General features: G+C 54.3%; 1 protein-coding gene across 1 annotated transcript; it reads right to left on the reverse strand.

The window, feature by feature from the left end:
• Positions 1-307: 307 nt before the first annotated feature.
• ZSWIM4 (zinc finger SWIM-type containing 4) lies at positions 308-17,930 on the reverse strand. Its single transcript, XM_028520095.2, has 14 exons — positions 17,551-17,930; positions 15,341-15,542; positions 13,456-13,812; positions 11,745-11,893; positions 11,500-11,650; positions 10,059-10,226; positions 9,136-9,486; positions 8,380-8,517; positions 7,826-8,080; positions 7,059-7,194; positions 5,653-5,807; positions 4,277-4,440; positions 2,688-2,769; positions 308-2,286 (listed from the first exon to the last, which is right to left on the reverse strand). The coding sequence occupies exons 1-14, from the start codon at positions 17,701-17,703 to the stop codon at positions 1,427-1,429; spliced, it is 3,321 nt and encodes a 1,106-aa protein (XP_028375896.1). The 5' UTR covers positions 17,704-17,930; the 3' UTR covers positions 308-1,426.
• Positions 17,931-18,154: the final 224 nt, after the last annotated feature.

Consider the following 18,154-nt stretch of genomic DNA (forward strand, 5'->3'; position numbering starts at 1 on the left):
TAAAATGGGTGGCCTTTCCTTAAACTTTGGAACCCCAGTCCTCTCTTCTGTAAGATGGAAAGGTTTCTATCGACTCCTTAGGGCTGTTATGACAGGTGTAAAGCACTCAGCCCAGGGCTTGCTCATGGTGACTTTCCCACTCTGCCTGTCATTATTCACCCTATTACACTGGATGAAACCAGCAGTCACGGCCAGTCTGCCCCTCGGTGGAAGCTGTGCCCACAGACAAGGCTGGAGATTTTCTATGGAGGGCCCCTGTTTGGGGGTGGGGGTGCAAACCTCGGTCTCAAAATAAAGAAGAAAAAGCTGTGTTCAATCTTTTAAAAAACAAAAAGGAAATACATTTCAGTTCAATAAATAGGAAAAAAAGTTATAAAATGATGTAATCTTTTGTCCTTAATTACAAGAGGGAGAAAGATGGGGATGGGTGGGGAAACCAAAAAGATAGCAGCTGGGACTTAAAGAGACACAAATAGAAAGGCTAAAAGGAGAGAAATATGCAAAGGGAGAGTAAGGTGAAGTGGTAGAGGAGGGAGACAAAGAAGGAGAAGGGGGGAGACAGAGAGCCAGAAAATGCCCAGATGCCAGCCTTTCTTTCCAAATACGGGATAGGGGGTGGTCCGTGGCTCACCTGCACTTGTCTCCAGGTTTGGATGACACCAGGTTTGGAGGGCAGTGTGAGCGTGGCTCAGTTCCTGAGTTGTATGTCCAGTGACTAGCCAGTGGGAGGAAGAGACAGCAATCACCATGCTCCGCCCCCACCCCAGGCCACCCTGGTACCCTGGTATCCACAGGAATAGGAGTCCTGGCCAGATGGGGGTTGAGGTATGTGGCTGAGGCCTGAGGCCTCTTTAAATCCTTCAGTTGGGGGTGAGCCATTGGTTCTGGCTGGACAGCCTGGAGGGGGCCCCTGAGGCAGTGAGGAAAGAGTACAAAAGATTTGGATGCCCTAACACAAGTTCCCCGGCTACCCAGAGTGGGACGTGGGGAGGGCCTGCTACATTGACTTTGAGACCGGTTTCTGGACTGTCCTGCCTCCCAGCTTCCCTGGAGCCCAAGCCAGGCCTGCGAGTGGGGAGGGGAGGTTGCCTATTGCATTTGGGGTGCCCAAGGTGGGGTCATACCAGCTACCCAAGGACACACCCCCTTCTAGGCCTCTGGGTGGTGGTATGGCTTCTGATCCTTGAGTCTCGCACACTTGCTTGCACACTCCTGGGCACGCATGTGGCAGGATGCCACGGCTCCTCATTCCCACGTCTAGCCAGGCCTGGGGGATGGCAGACAAGACCACCTAGCTCCACCTGGAATCCTCTCCTGACTTAACAGTAAGATGTCACAGGACCTCCAGTCCAGACCCCTGATGGAGAGTGGGTGCCACAGAGGCAGGAGCAAAGGGAGACCCTGCCTACCACCTGTTGGGTACCCCTCAGCCAAAGCGCTCCCGCACCAACAGCATAAGCTTCTTCTTGCCCTTGTAAGTCTGTTTGAGGTTCTCCAAGAACTGGGAGAACTGAAGATGCCCGTCCGGCGCCAGCAGGAAGGTCTCTCGGGCCTTGCCCAGGAACTCGATGAAGTCACCATAGTGCCGTGGGCTGATGTGCGTGAGGCGGGAGTGACTGGTGTTGATGTAGGCTGCCACCGCAGCATCCAGGAGCTGGCAGAGTGGTGCCCGGTCAGCACCCAGTGGCTTGGCTGCTCGGCGGGCTCCCAAGGGACCCAGGCCGGGTGCTGAGAGGGTCCAGCGACGCAAGATGTCAGAGAGCATGGGGGCACAGTGGATACTCCGGATGATAAGTGGGACAATGGCTGAAAGCTCATGCCGGCCCAAGGAGTGGCTGAGGGAGCAGGCCCAGAGGACGTCATTGACAGCAGGGTGGCTGTCCTGGTTAAAGGCGATGCTGAGCTGTGCCAGGGCCAACGTGGCCAGCTTGTAGGCCCGCAATGGCAGACCTCGGTGCTCCATGTAGCGGGCTATGGTAAAGAGGTGAGCGTGGCCCAGGCCACTGGCAGCTGCGTCCAGCACAATTTGGTAGGCTGCCTCGAAGGCCGCGTGGTTCTTCTCACACAGGGTGAGAGCAGGCAGGGCGCAGTTCTGTGGGTCTTTCATGGCACACTGCAAGGCCAGGGTGCGGGCACATGCCCAGAGCTCCTCCCGTTGTGGTGCCTCCAGCTGTAGCCGCAACAGAGTGGCATGGGTGGTGCCTGTCACTGCCACAATGGTGGCTGCCTCCACTGGTGTGAATAAGGAATACCAATTTTGCATGATGTTCATTAGGGCTTGCAGACCTGGGGAAGGTGAGAGGGCAAAGCTAGTCAGGAAGCTGGGCAGGCACATGGATGTATGTCCATGGGCTTACCCCAGTGCTTCCATCACCAGCAGCCAGGCCTGGGGACACATACTCTTCAACTCTGCCCCCTGCTGCACTCTTCCAAGGAGCAGTGGGAAGCAGGACTGGGTGCGAACTGCATATGGTGTGTGGGGGCTAAACTTTGCTGCCACTGGCCCTCTCCAAGCCACTGAGCCTGGCCAGCCTCCAGGCTTTTGTCCAGCACAGTCCCTATGCCCAACATTCCCTCCTGGCTAAGCCCTGAACAGAGGCCACATCAAGAGAAAAGTCTCTACATCTCTCTTGTGCCCGCCTGGTTCCATGGAGAGATGGGTGGCAAGTGCCCTTAGGGAATCTCACCAATCTCCGTGGCACAGCTGACCAGCCAGCGCACCATCTCCCTCCGCCGCCAGGTCATGGTGCTCAGAGTCATCCGCATCACCTGCAGGGTGGGAGGGGGGACAGAAGGGGGTCACCCAAAACCTTGGGCTGTCTGAAGGAGGGAGGTTGGGATCCTTAGGGGCCCAGGGAGATTTAGAAGTTAGGGGCTGAGTCAGTGAGCCATACACTCTGGGCAAATGGCTTCACCTTTTTGGGCCTCATTTTCCTCATCTGTAAAATGGGGATAAAAATTTTATCTACATCATAGCTTGTGAGAATTAAACAGAACTATGTAGTAAAGTTCTTTGCACGGTGCCTGTTGCCTCAAAATGCTCGGTTAACATCAGCCATTACTTTTACTGCTATTGTTGGTGTTATTCTTTTAAATTATTTTTTCCTTATTTTTTTGTTCTTTAAAAAAAATATTTTTCTTGTTTTTTATTTTTTGGTTGATGTTATCCTGAGGTCTCATGCATCTTACTCTGGACAACTAGCCAACTCATCTCTTCTCTCCAGCAAGTTCCATGCTTCATGTCCCCTGATTCTCCCCGTGGTCCCTAGCAGAGCACCTGCCCCACAAGCCCCATCTTCTTTAGCTCCTGCCCCCAATAAGCACCTTACTTGCCTGCCTCTCCCCTCAGGCCCCATTCTCAGTCCTATCTGGTAGACCCTGCCTTCTTAGGAGCTATCTGGAAGCTCCTAAATAGAGGGTATCCTCTCTGAAGCTCTGCCCCTGTCCTACCCCCCTCCACACCCCCCTAATGGCTCCAGCCCCCACAGTAAATTGTTTTTGGCTAGTTCTGCCTGAGGGCCCATTGTTGCTAATTCTGCCTGGAAAGGTCTCACACCACCCTTACAAGCCTGCCCCAAGCCATTCCTTATTCTCTTATTTTACTAGGCCACTCCCCCACCCCTCCCTGCTCTGAGGCCCCACCCCACTCTACATCACACACCCTGCAGTTGGCTCCTCACTTACAGGATGCACCCATGCATGCTGGCCTCTGCCTTGCCCTGGTAAGGAAGCCTGGCCCGTGGGGGTGGCTGGACCACTCACCCACAGGCCCCATGACTTTCAACCACAGACCTCACCCCCACAGACAGTTCCTCACCTGCAAAAGCATCCTCCAAACCCAGCCCCTCAATGGTCACCACTCCCTCCAGGCTGGGTTGCCTTAAAGGGCCCACCTCCAAGAACAATCCTTATAGGTAGGCTTTGTCACGGCTCAGCTTCAGCCCCACCCACCATGGTCCTTAACGGTAAGTACGTCAGCCCCAGACCCCATCCCCAGAACCCCTGGGCTCTGCTCCCTCAGTGGCCCACCCTCTCACCAGCAAGCTCTTTGACTCTCCTCCTCATCCTCAACCACACCCACAGAGACAGATTCTCACCTACAGACTCAGCTACTGAGTCCCTCACTCATAGGCCCACCCCCACTGATAACCTCAGTCCCCCACTTCCAGGACTCACAGACTCTGCCTTTCTGTGGTAGGGCCTCAAAGGTGCCACTCACACTCAGGCCCCACCCCCAGGAAGCATTCCCCGCCCCCATCCTCCTGGGGGCCCTCACCTGCAGGCCCAGCTCCAGGGCAATACCCAGCAGGGTGGTGTCTGGTGGCGCATTAGCTGGGGTGGCTGTCTTGCAGGCATCCTGTGCCAACTTGAAGAGCAGGGCTGGAGAGTGGATATTCTGCTGGATGGAGCCCAATACTGTGTGCAGCCACTTTGGGTCTCCTGGGGTGAAGGGGGCAGAGGCATGTGGCTGGAACACCAGGCAGTTCACACAGGTTCCCTCCACACAGGCCTGAGCATGGAGGGTCTTGCACCTGGCAGTAATTCTGTGAAGACCCATAACACTGTCTGCACTCCCACCCCCATTTCTCCTCTGCCCTCCTACACTTCCAGTGGGAGGAAGAAACTTCAGAACCTGCTGATGCCTAAAGGTCAAGAGCGTGGTTCAAATCCCTGCCTTGCTGTATGACTCTCTGTAAATCACTTTATCTCTCTGTGTCTTGGCTACCCCATCTGAGCAATGAGTAATACTAATGTAATGGTACCTACCTCAAGGGGCCATTGAGAGGCCATACTAGTAAAGCCTTTAACATGGCAAAAGCTACACAAATGTTCGTTTTTTTATCACTATGTCATCATTGACCTAGATCGTACAATTCTTCATTACTCTGTTCCAGCCACACCAGCATTCTCTGTTCTTCAAACTCATTAGGCACAGTCTAGCCTTAGGTCCTCTGCACTGGCTCTTTCCTCTGCCTGGAACATTCTTCTCAGATGCTATGGACTGAACTGTGTGCCCCCAAATCTACATGTTAGAACCCTAACTCCCAGCATGATGGTGTTTGGATTGATCTGGGAGGCAATCAAGTTTAGAGAGGGCGAGGCCCCCTGATGGGATTAGTGCCCTTAAGAGGAAAGGCCAAAGCTCTTTCTCCGCCCTGTGAACACACTGGGTGGCTGTCTGCCAGGAGAGTCCTCACCAGGAACTGACCACGCTGAAACCCTTGGACTTCCGGCCTCCGGAACTGAGAAAATATATTTCTGTGGTGTAAGCCATCCCAGTCTGTGGTACTTTGTGATGGCAGCCTGAGCTAGGACACCAGCTGTTGGCATGACTCTGCATATTCATGTCTTGGCTTAAATGTCAACCTGCTTTATCTCCCTCTGTTGTACTTGTTACTGTTACTGAGTTAACTATCCTCTTTACCTTCTTTATTGTCTGTCTACCCCCCATGAGAATGAAACACCACAGGGCATGGGATTTGGGACACTTTTGTTTACTATGGCATCCTTAGCACCTGCCACAGTGGTCCATCTAGATAAGTGCTCCAGGAGAACTGGTGGAATGTGTTAAAAGGACAAAACATAGGGGAAAGAAACAAAGGAAAAGAGGAAGGAGAGGCATGGAGTGGGGGGTGAGGGTGGTGTCCTCACCCTTGGCGGCAGTCAGCATGGCGGAGGCCAGCTCGCACTGGCGGGTCTCCAGGTGGCCCAGGATGAACCAGCGGGGGAAGCGGTTACTCATGACGGAGTCCAGTGGGCTGGGGTGAGGCTCTCCAGCCGTAAGTGCTGTCTCTAGTACAGGCAGCCTGGGATGAAGAAGCAAGCCCTCTGTGAGCAAAGGATTGAGTCTCCATCCTTTCTAGGAGAGAGAGGCCCCCTGCCTCAGCTGGAGCCTCCCCTCGGGCAGCACAGCCTGAACACCTGTTCCGATGGAAGAGGTGTGTGCAAGATGGTACCACAGTGTTGTTTATGTCCACCACTGGGGGCTGATTAAACAATTTTTTATTTATGTACCAAAGGCCATGTGGCTGATAGAGGTGACAGGATTATTTGTGTCCTAAGGCCTTAAAAATTCTGCTTCCGCCCTTGCTGGCGTAGCGCAGTGGATTGAGCTCAGGCTGTGAACCAAAGCATTGAGGGTCCGATTCCCAGTCAGGGCACATGCCTGGGTTGCAGCCCATGGCCCCCAGCAACCACACATTGATGATTCTCTCTCTCTCTCTCTTTCTCCCTCCCATCCTTCTTTAAAAATAAATAACTACAATCTTAAAAAAATAAAAAATAAATTCTGCTTCAGTGATCTGTTGGTGCATGTATGAAAGGATGAGAAGGTAGCTCATTGTTAAATTGATTTCTCTCAACATAATGTCAATGTCTATCAGTTCCAGATTGTTCCTTCTTATTTTTTACAAAAATTTTTATTTATTTATTTTTTGGATAGAGGAAGGAAAGAGAAACATCAGTTTATTGTTCCACTTATTTATGTATTCACTGGTTGATTCTTGTATGTGTCCTGACGAGGGATCAAACCCACAGCCTTGGAGTATCAGGATGACACTCTAAGCAACTGAGCTACCCAGCCAGGACCAGATGCATCTTTTATGGTGTGTCCCTACAGTGATTCACATGCTGCATGATACAACCAAGTCTTTAAGATACAATGCTCAGTGGAAACAAGGGGAAAAGAGTAGGTACGGAATATATCACTGGTGTAAATGAAGGACAACTTCAATTTCCAGATTATGGGTTTGCAGAAATCTTGACTCTTGATTAGAAAGTGGGAACACTGCTTGCCTCCAGAGAGATTTAGGTATGTTGGAACATGATGGCCTAGAAAAGTACTCTTGATTTCTGTGCCATGTGATTGTCTCTCAAATTGAAGATATTATACACTTATGTTTAATAGTCAAGAGCACAGGGCAGCCTGGATGCCAGCGTGAGGGAGATTGAAATAATGAGTGTGTTCAGGCCCGAGGATGGGACTGTGAGTGCACCTCCCGTTCCCTAACCCTGCCTGGACCTCTGGACAAAGTCCCTAGCCATCTGCCTGTCCTTACCTCATGGCTCGCAGTGCGAGGCGGTAGGCCAAGTCCGGGTCATGGGGTAGCAGTGCCGTGAACAGGTAGCGAGCACAGGTATGCATTGGCACACTTTCCCGGAACAGCACCTCTCCGAAGCCACTGAAGGGACCCCCTGCAGAGGCAGCCTGAGCTCAGCTCCCAGGTGTGAGCTCACATCTGCATATCCCCCCAGATTGAGTAGGGGATGAGCAGATCCCAGGATACAGTTGCTGGAACTAGGGGCTGGAGAGGTCCTGGGGCCATGGGGGCACAGGGAGGAGACAGATAAAGCCCTGGAAAATCCGAAAAGATGAAACCCTGGGCAACCCTGGGCAGGGAGGCAGGACTCGTATGTAGCTTGAGGACAGACGGTGAGGTGCAGCTGTACCTGAGCAGAGGCAGGGACAAGCTAGAGCCTCACTGCACTGCGCGGAGGGGGGACAGAGTCTTATAAGGCAGGACCTCGGGCAGAGCCACTTCACGTCCAGCAGGGCATCAGCGACTAGGTTCATTGGCTCCAAGGTGGGCAGTGGGCGGGGCCTCACCAATCCCAGCAGTTATTGGCTGCCAGAACTGCTAGGGGGCGAGACCAAGGACTGGATCTCACCTTTAGGAAATGCTAAGGACCAGAAGGCTGGGCTAGGGATGTAGCCTCCCCATCCAACTGGCAACCTGACCTGCTCAGGAAGGGTTAGGACCCTAACTTTGGGAATGGCCAGGCCTAGGGGTGGTAGCAACAGCCAGGCCTAGGGGCGGGGCCTCACCATCTAGAAGTAGCCCAGCCTGCTTGCGCAGCACTTGAACCAGCCGCTCGTCCAGCTCCACCTCCTCCAGCAGAGCCAACAGTTGCTCCTCATTCCGCACCACCTTGTCCTGGGCATACAGCCCCTCGGGCAGGGCCCGCTGCTGTCCCAAGCCCAGCAGTGCCACCTCCAGTGCCAGTGCCAAGTAGGACTCCCCAGAGCTCCCGGGCACCTGCACGTGCTGGTAGGCCACCTTCCGCTTCTCAGGACCTGAGTCTGTGGGAAACCGGCACCAAAGATGCTGGAGGTGGACCCCCTTTTCTGGGACCCCAATGGCCCTTGACCCCAGATGTGGAAACTGGGGGTGTGTGGTGTAGGAGTCCAGCCGCTCCTACTACTGATCAGGGAGTGGGGGCCATCTTCAAGCAGCAGGTGGGCTCCTAGCACTGGGGGAAGGGGGGTGGGGAGGGCAAGGGTAAAGGTGTAGCCTTACTTTCTAGGGGTACTGAGCCAGGGGGTTTGGCCAAGGAGGTAAGGATTGCCCCACCTCCTCCAGGGGTCCTCAGTGTAGGTACCTGGATAAAGGGCAAGGGTCTCTTCCTCCAGGCGACAGGCCTCCAGGAGTGCCCTGCATAGGCAGCCAATGGGGTCCAGGGGGTGGCCCACCCATCCTTCCGTGTTGGTGATGCAGGTGGAGCCTTTCTGTAGCAGCTCTGCAGGCCAGAAGTGGGGCTCAACACCAGCCCATCCTCCTAAGCCCCTGAGGGGACTTCCTCTCCCTGATCCTAGCCTCCCAGTGCCTGCCCACCATCTGCCCACCTGGGGTCATCTCTGCCCCTTGAGCTTTGCAGCAGCTCTCACCTTTACAGGCCCCTGGCTCCTATCCCATAGCCACTTCTAGGCCTGACAGGACACTGGGTGGGAACTGGGTGCTTTCTAAAACCTCCAACCAGTGTCATTCCCTCCTCATAACCCATAATGCCACCCTCCTCTCTCAAGCCCAACCAGCAGATTCTGGGTGTCCTCTTGGGGAATGACCCCCATCTCCCCGCACTGAGGCTGTAGGCTGCTGGGCTTACTCTGCTTCTCAAGTTCAAGTCCTTGAACTCAAGCAGCAGCTCCCCTGACTTTCAGTCCTGCAGCCTTTGCGGTGGTTTTGTGAGCCCTCAACTCCCTATATTAAATGCCTTTATGCTCAACACACCTTGGTTTTCCTGGTGGGGCCCACAGACCCCTTGGATTTCCAGAGACCCCAGAGGTTGCCACAGGCCCCAGTAGTAGGCATCTGTGCTGGAAGCCTCCCAGGACCTGGTGATAATGTTGGTACCCACCTTTTTTCTGCTGCTTGTAGCTCTCAAGCTGATGCCGCCGCTGTAGCCGGAGTGTGTTGACTATGGCTCCTGCCAGCCGCAGGGCCTGGCGGGGGTATCCATGGGCACGCAGTGTGTCCACACGGGCGCAAGCGGTGGGGAATGGCTCCTCCAGCCAGAGGGGGCGGCCCTGGGAGTCAAAGGTTGGCTTGTCGCTGCCCATGTGGCCTGTAAGGCTGGGACCATAGCAGTCGCTGGCCAGGATCCTCTGCAGGTGGGTGTCAGTCCATTGCAGTGACCCAGCCTGCAGGGCGCGGCCAAACACGGTGTGGCGGGAACCTGCAGCCGCCACCACCTCCTCCTCCTCTGGGCCTGTGGGAGAAGAGTCCAACATGGCCTAGCAGCCGGGCCTCGGCCAGTGTCCTGCACCGAGCACCAGCTTAGGGCTAGCCTCTGGGTGCATCGACGGACCTGCATCATCTCAAACCCTTACAGCAGCCTTTCAAACGTGCACGTGTGAACATGTGCCTGAGTGTTGGACATGGAGGCTGAACAACTGTCTCTCTGTCCATCTTTCTCCGCCCCCACATTCCATTCCCCTTTTTTCTCTTCATCTCTCTCCCCATCCACCCTTCTTCTCTCTCTCTTGCTGTCTCTTCCCTTCTATTTCTGCCTCTCTCGTCTCAATAGCTTTCTTTCCTTTTCCCTCTGTTCTCCCTACTTCTGCCTCCATTGCCGGGAGGAGGCTAAGAAGGAGACCAGCCCGGAACTACAAGGTTCATAAGCATTTCACTTCACTGTCCCTTGGGCTGCCCACTTCCCTGCCCGGGCACTCACTCCCTCCTGGTGAAGACAGGCAGCAGCTGGGTCCGCTCTCCTCTCCCCCAGAGCCCTGTGATGAGGAGGAAATGGTTTTGGGGTAATGGCAGGGACCCCTTTCCTACCTGGGCTGAGGGCCGTGGTGGGCTGCAGGCTTGGTCCATTGAAAGAGTAGTTGCCTTCTTCCAGTGGGCACACATCCAGCTTGTCCCACTTGCCAAGCAGCTGGAGCCAGCTGGCCCGTTCCTCTGGTTTACAGTGGGGGCTCAGGACTACACAGACCCACAGGGCCCCTGGGGAGGGAGAGCAGTGAATGTGGCCATGGGGAGGTTCAACATTCATGCTAACAGCAGCAGCATGTATTTATGAAGCGCCTTCGCCCTCACCTCTGGCCTCTGAGGTTGCTACTAATGTCTCTTCACTTCACAGGTAAGAAAACTGAGGCGCAGAGAGGCAAAGTCACTGGCTCAAGGTTACACAGGTTAGAAGTTGAAAGAAGGATTCAAACCCAGGCCTCCAGGCTCCTTTCACCATTCCCCTCCCCTTCCGTGTCTATCACAATTTATCACACAACTGCCCCAGAGAAAATCCAGCCTGCCACCTGTTTTTCAACAGCCTACGAGATGAGATTTGTTCTCACATTTTTTCCTTTTTTTTAATAGATTTTGTTTATTTATTTTTAGAGAGGGAAGGGAGGGAGGTAGAGAGAGAGAGAGAGAGAGAGAGAGAGAGAGAGGGAGAGAAACATCAATGTGCAGTTGCTGGGGGTCATGGCCTGCAACCCAGGCATGTACCCTGACTGGGAATCGAACCTGTGACACTTTGGTTCGCAGCCCACGCTCAATCCACTGAGCTACGCCAGCCAGGGCCTGTTCTCACATTTTTAAATGGTGGGTGGGAAAAATCAAAAGAATATTTTATGACTTGTGAAAATTGTGACATTCGAATAAATAAGTAGTGCCTGTAAATACAATTTTATGGGAATTCTGCCACATCCATTCAGTTACATGTATTTATGGCTGCTTTTCTACTGCAAGTCAAAACGGAGGAGTCACGCCCTGGCTGGTGTGGCTCAGTGGACTGAGTGCTGGCTGGTGAACTGAAGGGTCACCGGTTCGATTCCTGGTCAGGGCATATGCCTGGGTTTCAGGCCAGGTCCCTGACTGGGAGGTGTGAGAGGCAGCCAATCGATGTTCCTCTCCCTCTCTTTCTCCCTCCCTCTTTTTCTCCCTCCCTTCCCCCTCTTTAAAAATAAATAAACCTAAAACAAACAAACAAAAAACCTGAGGAGTCGTGACAGAGACCCAACTATCTGGTCCTTATGGAAAAGGGGTATTGACCCCTGGTCCATTTTCTTATCTGTTTTCCCTACCAGGTGTCAGCTTCCTGAAGGCAGGTAGTTAACATTTCCTGCTGTAACTCCAGCAATCAGTACAGTGAGTGCCTCGTACATTGGAGGTGCTAGTGAGTGGAGGAAGGACTCAGGGGCTGGACCCCAATCTCAGGGCAGGGCAAGACCTAATGCCAAAGCCCTGGTGCCTGCCCCTCTCCAGGTCTGGGCCTTACCCAGCTCGTCCCACAGCTGCCGGCACTTGTCTGTCATGCCGGCTCCCTGCTGCCGCCACAGGGCCAAGCGTGGGTCCTGCAGAAACTGCTCAGTCATTAGGATCAGCATGCGTGCCCCGTTGGAGTCCCGCATTCGCAGCATCTCCCGCACCTGCAAGGGGACAGGCTGGTGAGGAAGGGGCTGGGCCCTGGCACCAGTGTCTTCCAGCCCCACTGCAGCCCCGCACACTGTGCCCACGCAGCACCTTGCAGAACATGGAGCGCAGCTGCTGGCTGGCGCCGTAGTAGCCACCGTTGGAAAGCAGCTGCTTCACCTGCTCTTGGATCTGCTCCTCATCTAGGTGCCAGCAGTTGGCGTCCTCAATGCCTGCACCCGCCGTGGGGTCGGGGGCACCTGCCGGATAAGAAGGGAAGCTGAGGTTGGGTTGGGGCGGGGGGGGGGCCTCTGCACCTGCCATCGTTCAGCCCTCCAAACCACCCAACCCAACCCAAAATTCCATTCGCCGTCCATCCATCCATCCCACCCACAATGTCATTAGCTCATTTATTCATTTATTTATTCATCCATCTTATCTGAAACACCACCCAAAATCTGCCCACCCTTCCATTCATCCATCTCACCCAAAATGCTACCTACCTATTTATCCATCCATGTATCCATCTTACCCAAAATACCACTCACCCATTCCCCCTATCCATTCATCCATTTGGGTGGGATGACGATCGATCCCGCCTGAAACATCACCTACCCTTCTACTCAACCACTCATCCATTCAAAATATCATCCACTCATCCATCCGAATCATTATCCACTCATCCATCCAAACCACTCACCTGTCTCTACACACCCTCACGCCACGCCACGCATCTATCCATCCATACAGCCATAACCCTTAGCACACCTACCGACCCTGTCAGTCCCGCATCTTCCCCACCCATGACTTCTACTTGCTTACCTTTCTATGCCCAGCTCATTCATTGGTGCACACATCCAGCTGCTTACCCCTATTTGTCTTTCCAACTGTTCACCCATTCAGTGAACCCCAATTTTATATCTATCCTTCTCTTATCAACCCATCCATTCATAAGTATCTCCCAAAACATCCACACCCCATTAGTCCATCCACTTCTCCTACACCCACTTGATCCATCCACCATGTCAGCCCACACATATGAACACTCCATGTACCCATCAACTCACCCCCACTGCAGACACCCACTGGTCCTTCCAGTTGTCCACCAACCTCACCTGTCCACCACCATCAGTGTACCTCAACCCCCTCAAAGACCATCCCACCCAACAGCCCCCAGTTATCACTAACCAATTCCCCATTCACCTACTGTCTTAGTTAACATTCACCCATTTACCCACCCCACCTGCTTTTCCACACTGTCGGTTCACCCCAACTCTTCGTCATGAATACCTTCTGCATCCACCCACCCCTACCCTCAATTATCCATCCACATCTCCACCTACTTACCATCCATCTGTCTACCCTTCAGCCTGCTCCATCCTCCCCACCATTATAATGGACGACACAGCCCCTCGAGGCTCCAAATGCTCCCAGAGCTCACTCATAACACCCCCTGGTCTATCTCCCACCAGCACTCCACACCTGATACCCACATACCCTCATGTCCTTCACCCACCCACATCCAGGCCTGTTCCTGTGATCTTGGGACATCCCCACCCTGGGCTCTGACCTCCCATTTGTTCCCTCAACTCTCAATCTCCCCATTGGCTGCTTTCCCCCATTAATCTGACCAGGACAACATCAAATCCTGAATCTGCCACCTAGTAGGTATATGACCTTGACCTCAGGCAACAGTACGCCCCCTACCCCTACTCATGGATCAAAGGGACCTGAGGATTCTGTGATGAATGCCTGTCACATGGCAAATGAGATGGCTGTGAGCCGAGGCCTCCCCTGCCAGCAGACCCTGAGGTGCCCTTACCGTGCACCAGGTTGATCTCAGAGCCCAGCAGGAGGATCTCGTCGGCCAAACGCTGGGCAGTGGGCAGCACCTCGGTGTGGTGGGCACTGATGAGATACTGTACGAACTTCTGCAGTTGGTCTCGGTTCATCTGGGAGAGCGTTTCAGAGATGGGCAGCCTCAGCTCCACCTGACGGGCATGCCGGATTCGGTACAGTGACAGGGCCACCACGTGGGCACAGTAGAAGAGGTCGCGATTGTCACAGCCACAGCTCACGGACGTGATCTTGCAGCGGTCAAAGCTGATGGAGACGTGGTAGAGGCGCTCAGGCTCCCCAGGGCCCCCGGGTTCCCGGATGTTACCGCTCAGGTGGAACCCTAAAACAAAAACCAAACTATCACCATGTGCCACCCCAGGGACGGGGGTGCTCATCCACGGCACACAGCAAGACCGGGTACAAATGCCAGCTGAATAACCTACAGCAAGTCACTTAACCTCTCAGTGCCTGTTTCCTCATCTGTCAAATGAGTATAAACAGTAACATCCTCCTCCATATATTATAAATATATGGTTTAAATTACTTAATAGTTGGCAATGGGTTAGAACACTGTTTCCAAACAGCAACTCCTAAATAACTGCAAGTATAAAGATTACTATAGCGATGATACTGGAGATGGTTTTCTCAGTCCTTGGGTTACTGTGGATATAGCCTGGGGTCCAGATGTGCTATAACTTTCTGGGAAGATGTCAAAGGCCGCCATGGCCGGGTAGCTCAGTTGGTAAGAGTGCCGTCCCCATATGCCAAGGTTATGGATTTGATCTCCAGTCAGGGCACATACAAAAATCAACCAATGAATGCATAAATAAGCGGAACAACAAATTGATGTTTATCTTTTCCTCCTCCCCTTCCTCTCTCTAAAATCAACACATGAAAAAAATTTTTAAAGTTTACCTATACATAAAAAGATGCCAAAGGCCTGTGACACTTGGGGGTGAGGGGCTGCTGTGGCAGGCCAGGTCACCTCATCACCTCTGCCCCTCCCTGGACCCTGGGGAGCAGATGCCAGGCTCATCAGACTGGTTGGGCAGCTCAGGCCCCAGCCGGCCCTGGCTGCGTCATGCACGGAGATGGTAGCTTCCTCATACCGGCTGGATGTGGCCGAGCCTGCGGCCAGCTGGGCCATGTCCAGGCAAGGGGGCCCCCAGGCTGACAGGGTTCAGGGAGGGTCATCTTGGCCAAACCCCTGCCTCTAGCTGGGAGACGTGACCTGCCCCCATGGAGAGGTAGTGTTCCAGGGCTCACCTGTTTTCTGGCTCAACCTCTACTGGTTCCCTTCTGAGCCCCCATGCCTGAAGTCTAGAATCATCTTTTACTTTTAGCTCTAAACTCTACCCCTCCTCTCCCCTCCCCTGAACCCCACTACTTGAGGTATAAGACTACCACTCACAGCTGACCCTAAACGTCTACCCTAGACTCCCACCTAAGCCTTGTTGCCTTAGGTCTAATCCCAACCTCCACCTAAGTCTGTCTGAGGTCTGGTATCATTCTTGCCTCTGGCTCAGTCCCAGTGCACTGGGTCTCTCCATTCAAGGTATGGAACTTCCTCTCACTTCCATTTTACAAATTCTTCTCCATGCTGCCTCAGTCCTGCCCTCCTCCCACTCACTACCTCTTCCCCACCCTCCAACTAAGCTGTCTGAACTGGTACAACATCCTTCCCCCTCACCTCACCTCTCATCTGAGCCTGCTGCCCGAGGTCTAGGCAGATTCCTACTCTGTAGTTCATGATATCTCGTCAAACCTTCCTCAGAGACCTGGGACCTCCCCCTGGCCCAGGCTTCCCTCCAATTGTCCCTCCTTCAAGCCTTCTGTGGGTCTCCCAGCCTCTCTGGTAGGGGACTCACCGACTTGGAGCACGCGATCTACAGCCCCACTCTGCAGCAGGTGCAGCCCTCGGGTGAAGGGCACCCGGGCATCGTGCTCGCCCTCCGGGGGCTGGTAGCCCAGTGATGAGTACATACATATTTCCCGTTCGCTGCGTGGAAACGACCAGAAGACAATGCGCTTTTGGACCGGCTCTGGCACCCGGGAGAACCGCTCCTCAACCTGAAGGAAGGGCGGGTGGGTTAGAATCCCTAGCTTGAGTCCTGGCTTTGCCCACTTACAAGCTATAGGACCATGGACAAATCACTGTGCCTCTCTGAGTCTCAGTTTTCTCAAGAGTGATGAGGATGATAGCAGTACTCGCTGCCTGCGTATCACGAGGATTAAACATGCATTAATCTACATGAATTGCTTGTAGTAACACTTGGCCCAGAGTTAAGTGTTTTAGAACTTTCTGCTGCTTTTCCCTTGGATGTCAGGTTCCAGGGTTGTCCTGCCTCCCAGGCTTTGAAGAAAGAAAAAGGAAGATAAAAGTGATAAGAATAGTGACCAGGCCTGCATTTTCTCAGCCTATACTATGATAAATGCTTCATATATTCAATTTCCCTTAATTTTCACAGCAAAATCCCAATGACACTAATTACATTCTACAGCCTGGAGAATTTTAGGCTCAGAAGTGGCAGGAATTCACTTGTTCAGGGTCCCAGAGCTGGTGAGCTCCAACTCTCACCACAGACTGTTCCCAGCCTCCGAGGGCCCCCAGGAAGGGAGGGGTGTCCTAGCCACCTCTAAGGGCTCTGAGCAATGAACTGAGCTGGTTGAGCCTGCGTTCCAGGCGGGCTTGCTACTCGCTGGGTGACCTTGGGCAAGTTTCTCAACCTCTCTGTGCCCCAGTTTCCTCAGAGTGGGAAGGAAAACCACAACTCCCAAAGGGTTGCAGAAGATTCTGTGAGCTTCTATGGGGCAAGAATTTTCTAGTGCCTAGCCTGGCCAGGACAGGTACATGGGAGTTACGGAGATATTTTTAGGATGATTCTGGGCATCTCACACATAGTGAAGGGGCAGGGATGCTCCAGAACCCCCAATTCTGGGTTTCAGCGGGAAGTGGGAGGGGCAGTGACTGACCCAGGCCTTGGGAACAGTTGGCAGATGACTAAGGAGGGATTTTCCAGGCCGTGAATCAGAGCCTTCTCCATCCACACTTGGCCCAGACCCGAGTCCCAGCAGGCTTCCTAACTCTGGAGAGGCCAGGCAAATGATGTCCCCCCGCCCCCCACCAGCCGGGCAGAGCCTGTGGGAGCTCATAGGTTTGGTCAGGTCCCGGCCACATCTCCAGCTCCTAAGGTACCCACACTGAGGCTGGAAAAGGGGACATCCAGATCTCCAGCCCTGGGGCATCAGGTCAGAAGCCTCAGAAGCCACAGAGGCAGGGTTCCAGGTATACCTGTTCAGGTGCCAGCCCAACACAGACCCCAACCCTGCTGCCCACTTCTAGAAGAACTGGGATGCATGGGGTGGAGCAGCGAGGAGGGTGATTAGTGGGGGCCTTGGGGAAGGAATCTGAAACTGGAGAAATCCCTACAGTCCATCAGGAGGGGCTGGACAGCCCCAGATGGGAGATGGTCCCAGAAGTACTGGCGGTGGGAGTGGGGGACAGGGCCTCAGGGAAGGGCATGGAGGAAAGTGGGACTCCCCATGGGGCATGTGTTCTGGAGGCTGAGGGAGCATAAAGGGGTTTCTTAGGCTAAGATCTATAGAAATGGGGAATCCTCAACAGGGGATATAGAGCAGAGATCTGGAATAGGGGAGTGTGGGTCTCTAGGAGCTCTGCTCTAGGGTGACCCAAATGGTGGTAGCTTGTAGGAGGAGTTAGAGAGAGTGAGGATTGAATGGGGTACCCTAATGGGGGATGAGAGGGGTATCCAGTTGTGAGAGGACCATGGGGAGGAGAGAAGGAAGTGTCAAAAGTTGGGATGTAGGGCGCTGGGGGCAGCTCTAGATCTTGTCGGCTGGAGGGCAGGGTTGCTGGGAAGGGATGAGGGTGGGTTCTGAGGCTTAAAGGAGTGCAGTGGGAGGATAAGAGGGTGCCTCGGGGCAGGGTTAAGGATCTTTGAGAAGATTTCTCTCTGATGACGGCAGTTCGGAGGCTGGGGGATGGGTGGGGGGGGATGAGAAGGCCTATCCGGTAAGAGGCTAGGGGTCCGTTCCTCCCCCTCTCCCATTCGGTCACCTGCTCGAAGGCCCAGCTTTCGGCTACTCTCTTGGCGCTGAGGTCCAGTAGCGCCTCGGGCCGTCCCCGTCCGCGCTTGGCCCCGGCCCCGGCATCGCGCTCCTCCGGTTCCACCGGGCAACCCCGGCTCCGCTTGGCCGCGGGAGGGTCCATTCGTCTGGGGCCGGGGCGGGGCCTGTCGGGGGGGTTCGGTCCGATGCCCGCTCCACTTCGCTGGCTCCCGTGACGACTACCCGCCTTCCCGTCCTTCCTTCACGCAGGGACGGCCCCGGACCCTTGCCGCTCCCACCCGGCCCCGAGCCGGGCCAGCCGGGTGTTGCGGCCCCTTTAAGATTCTTCACAACAATGAAGCTGCTTCGACCGCCGCTTTATCCTCCGCCTCGTACCTCCCCCGCCGCCCGTCCCTATTGGCCCCCCCCCGTCGGCCTCCGAGGCCCTCCTTTGCCATTGGCGGCACTGCCAGACGGTCTTCAAGTCGTCGCTGCTCATTCGTTATATGCGTAGCCTGTCTTTTCGGAGAGGCCCAATAAAGAACGTTCAGCGAGCGGCGCTGTCAATCAGTGGGCGCCGAAGCCAATCAGAGTGGGAGGACACCCCCCCCGCC

The sequence above is a fragment of the Phyllostomus discolor genome, chromosome 8 (genome assembly GCF_004126475.2).
Source record: "Phyllostomus discolor isolate MPI-MPIP mPhyDis1 chromosome 8, mPhyDis1.pri.v3, whole genome shotgun sequence".
Taxonomy (NCBI): domain Eukaryota; kingdom Metazoa; phylum Chordata; class Mammalia; order Chiroptera; family Phyllostomidae; genus Phyllostomus; species Phyllostomus discolor.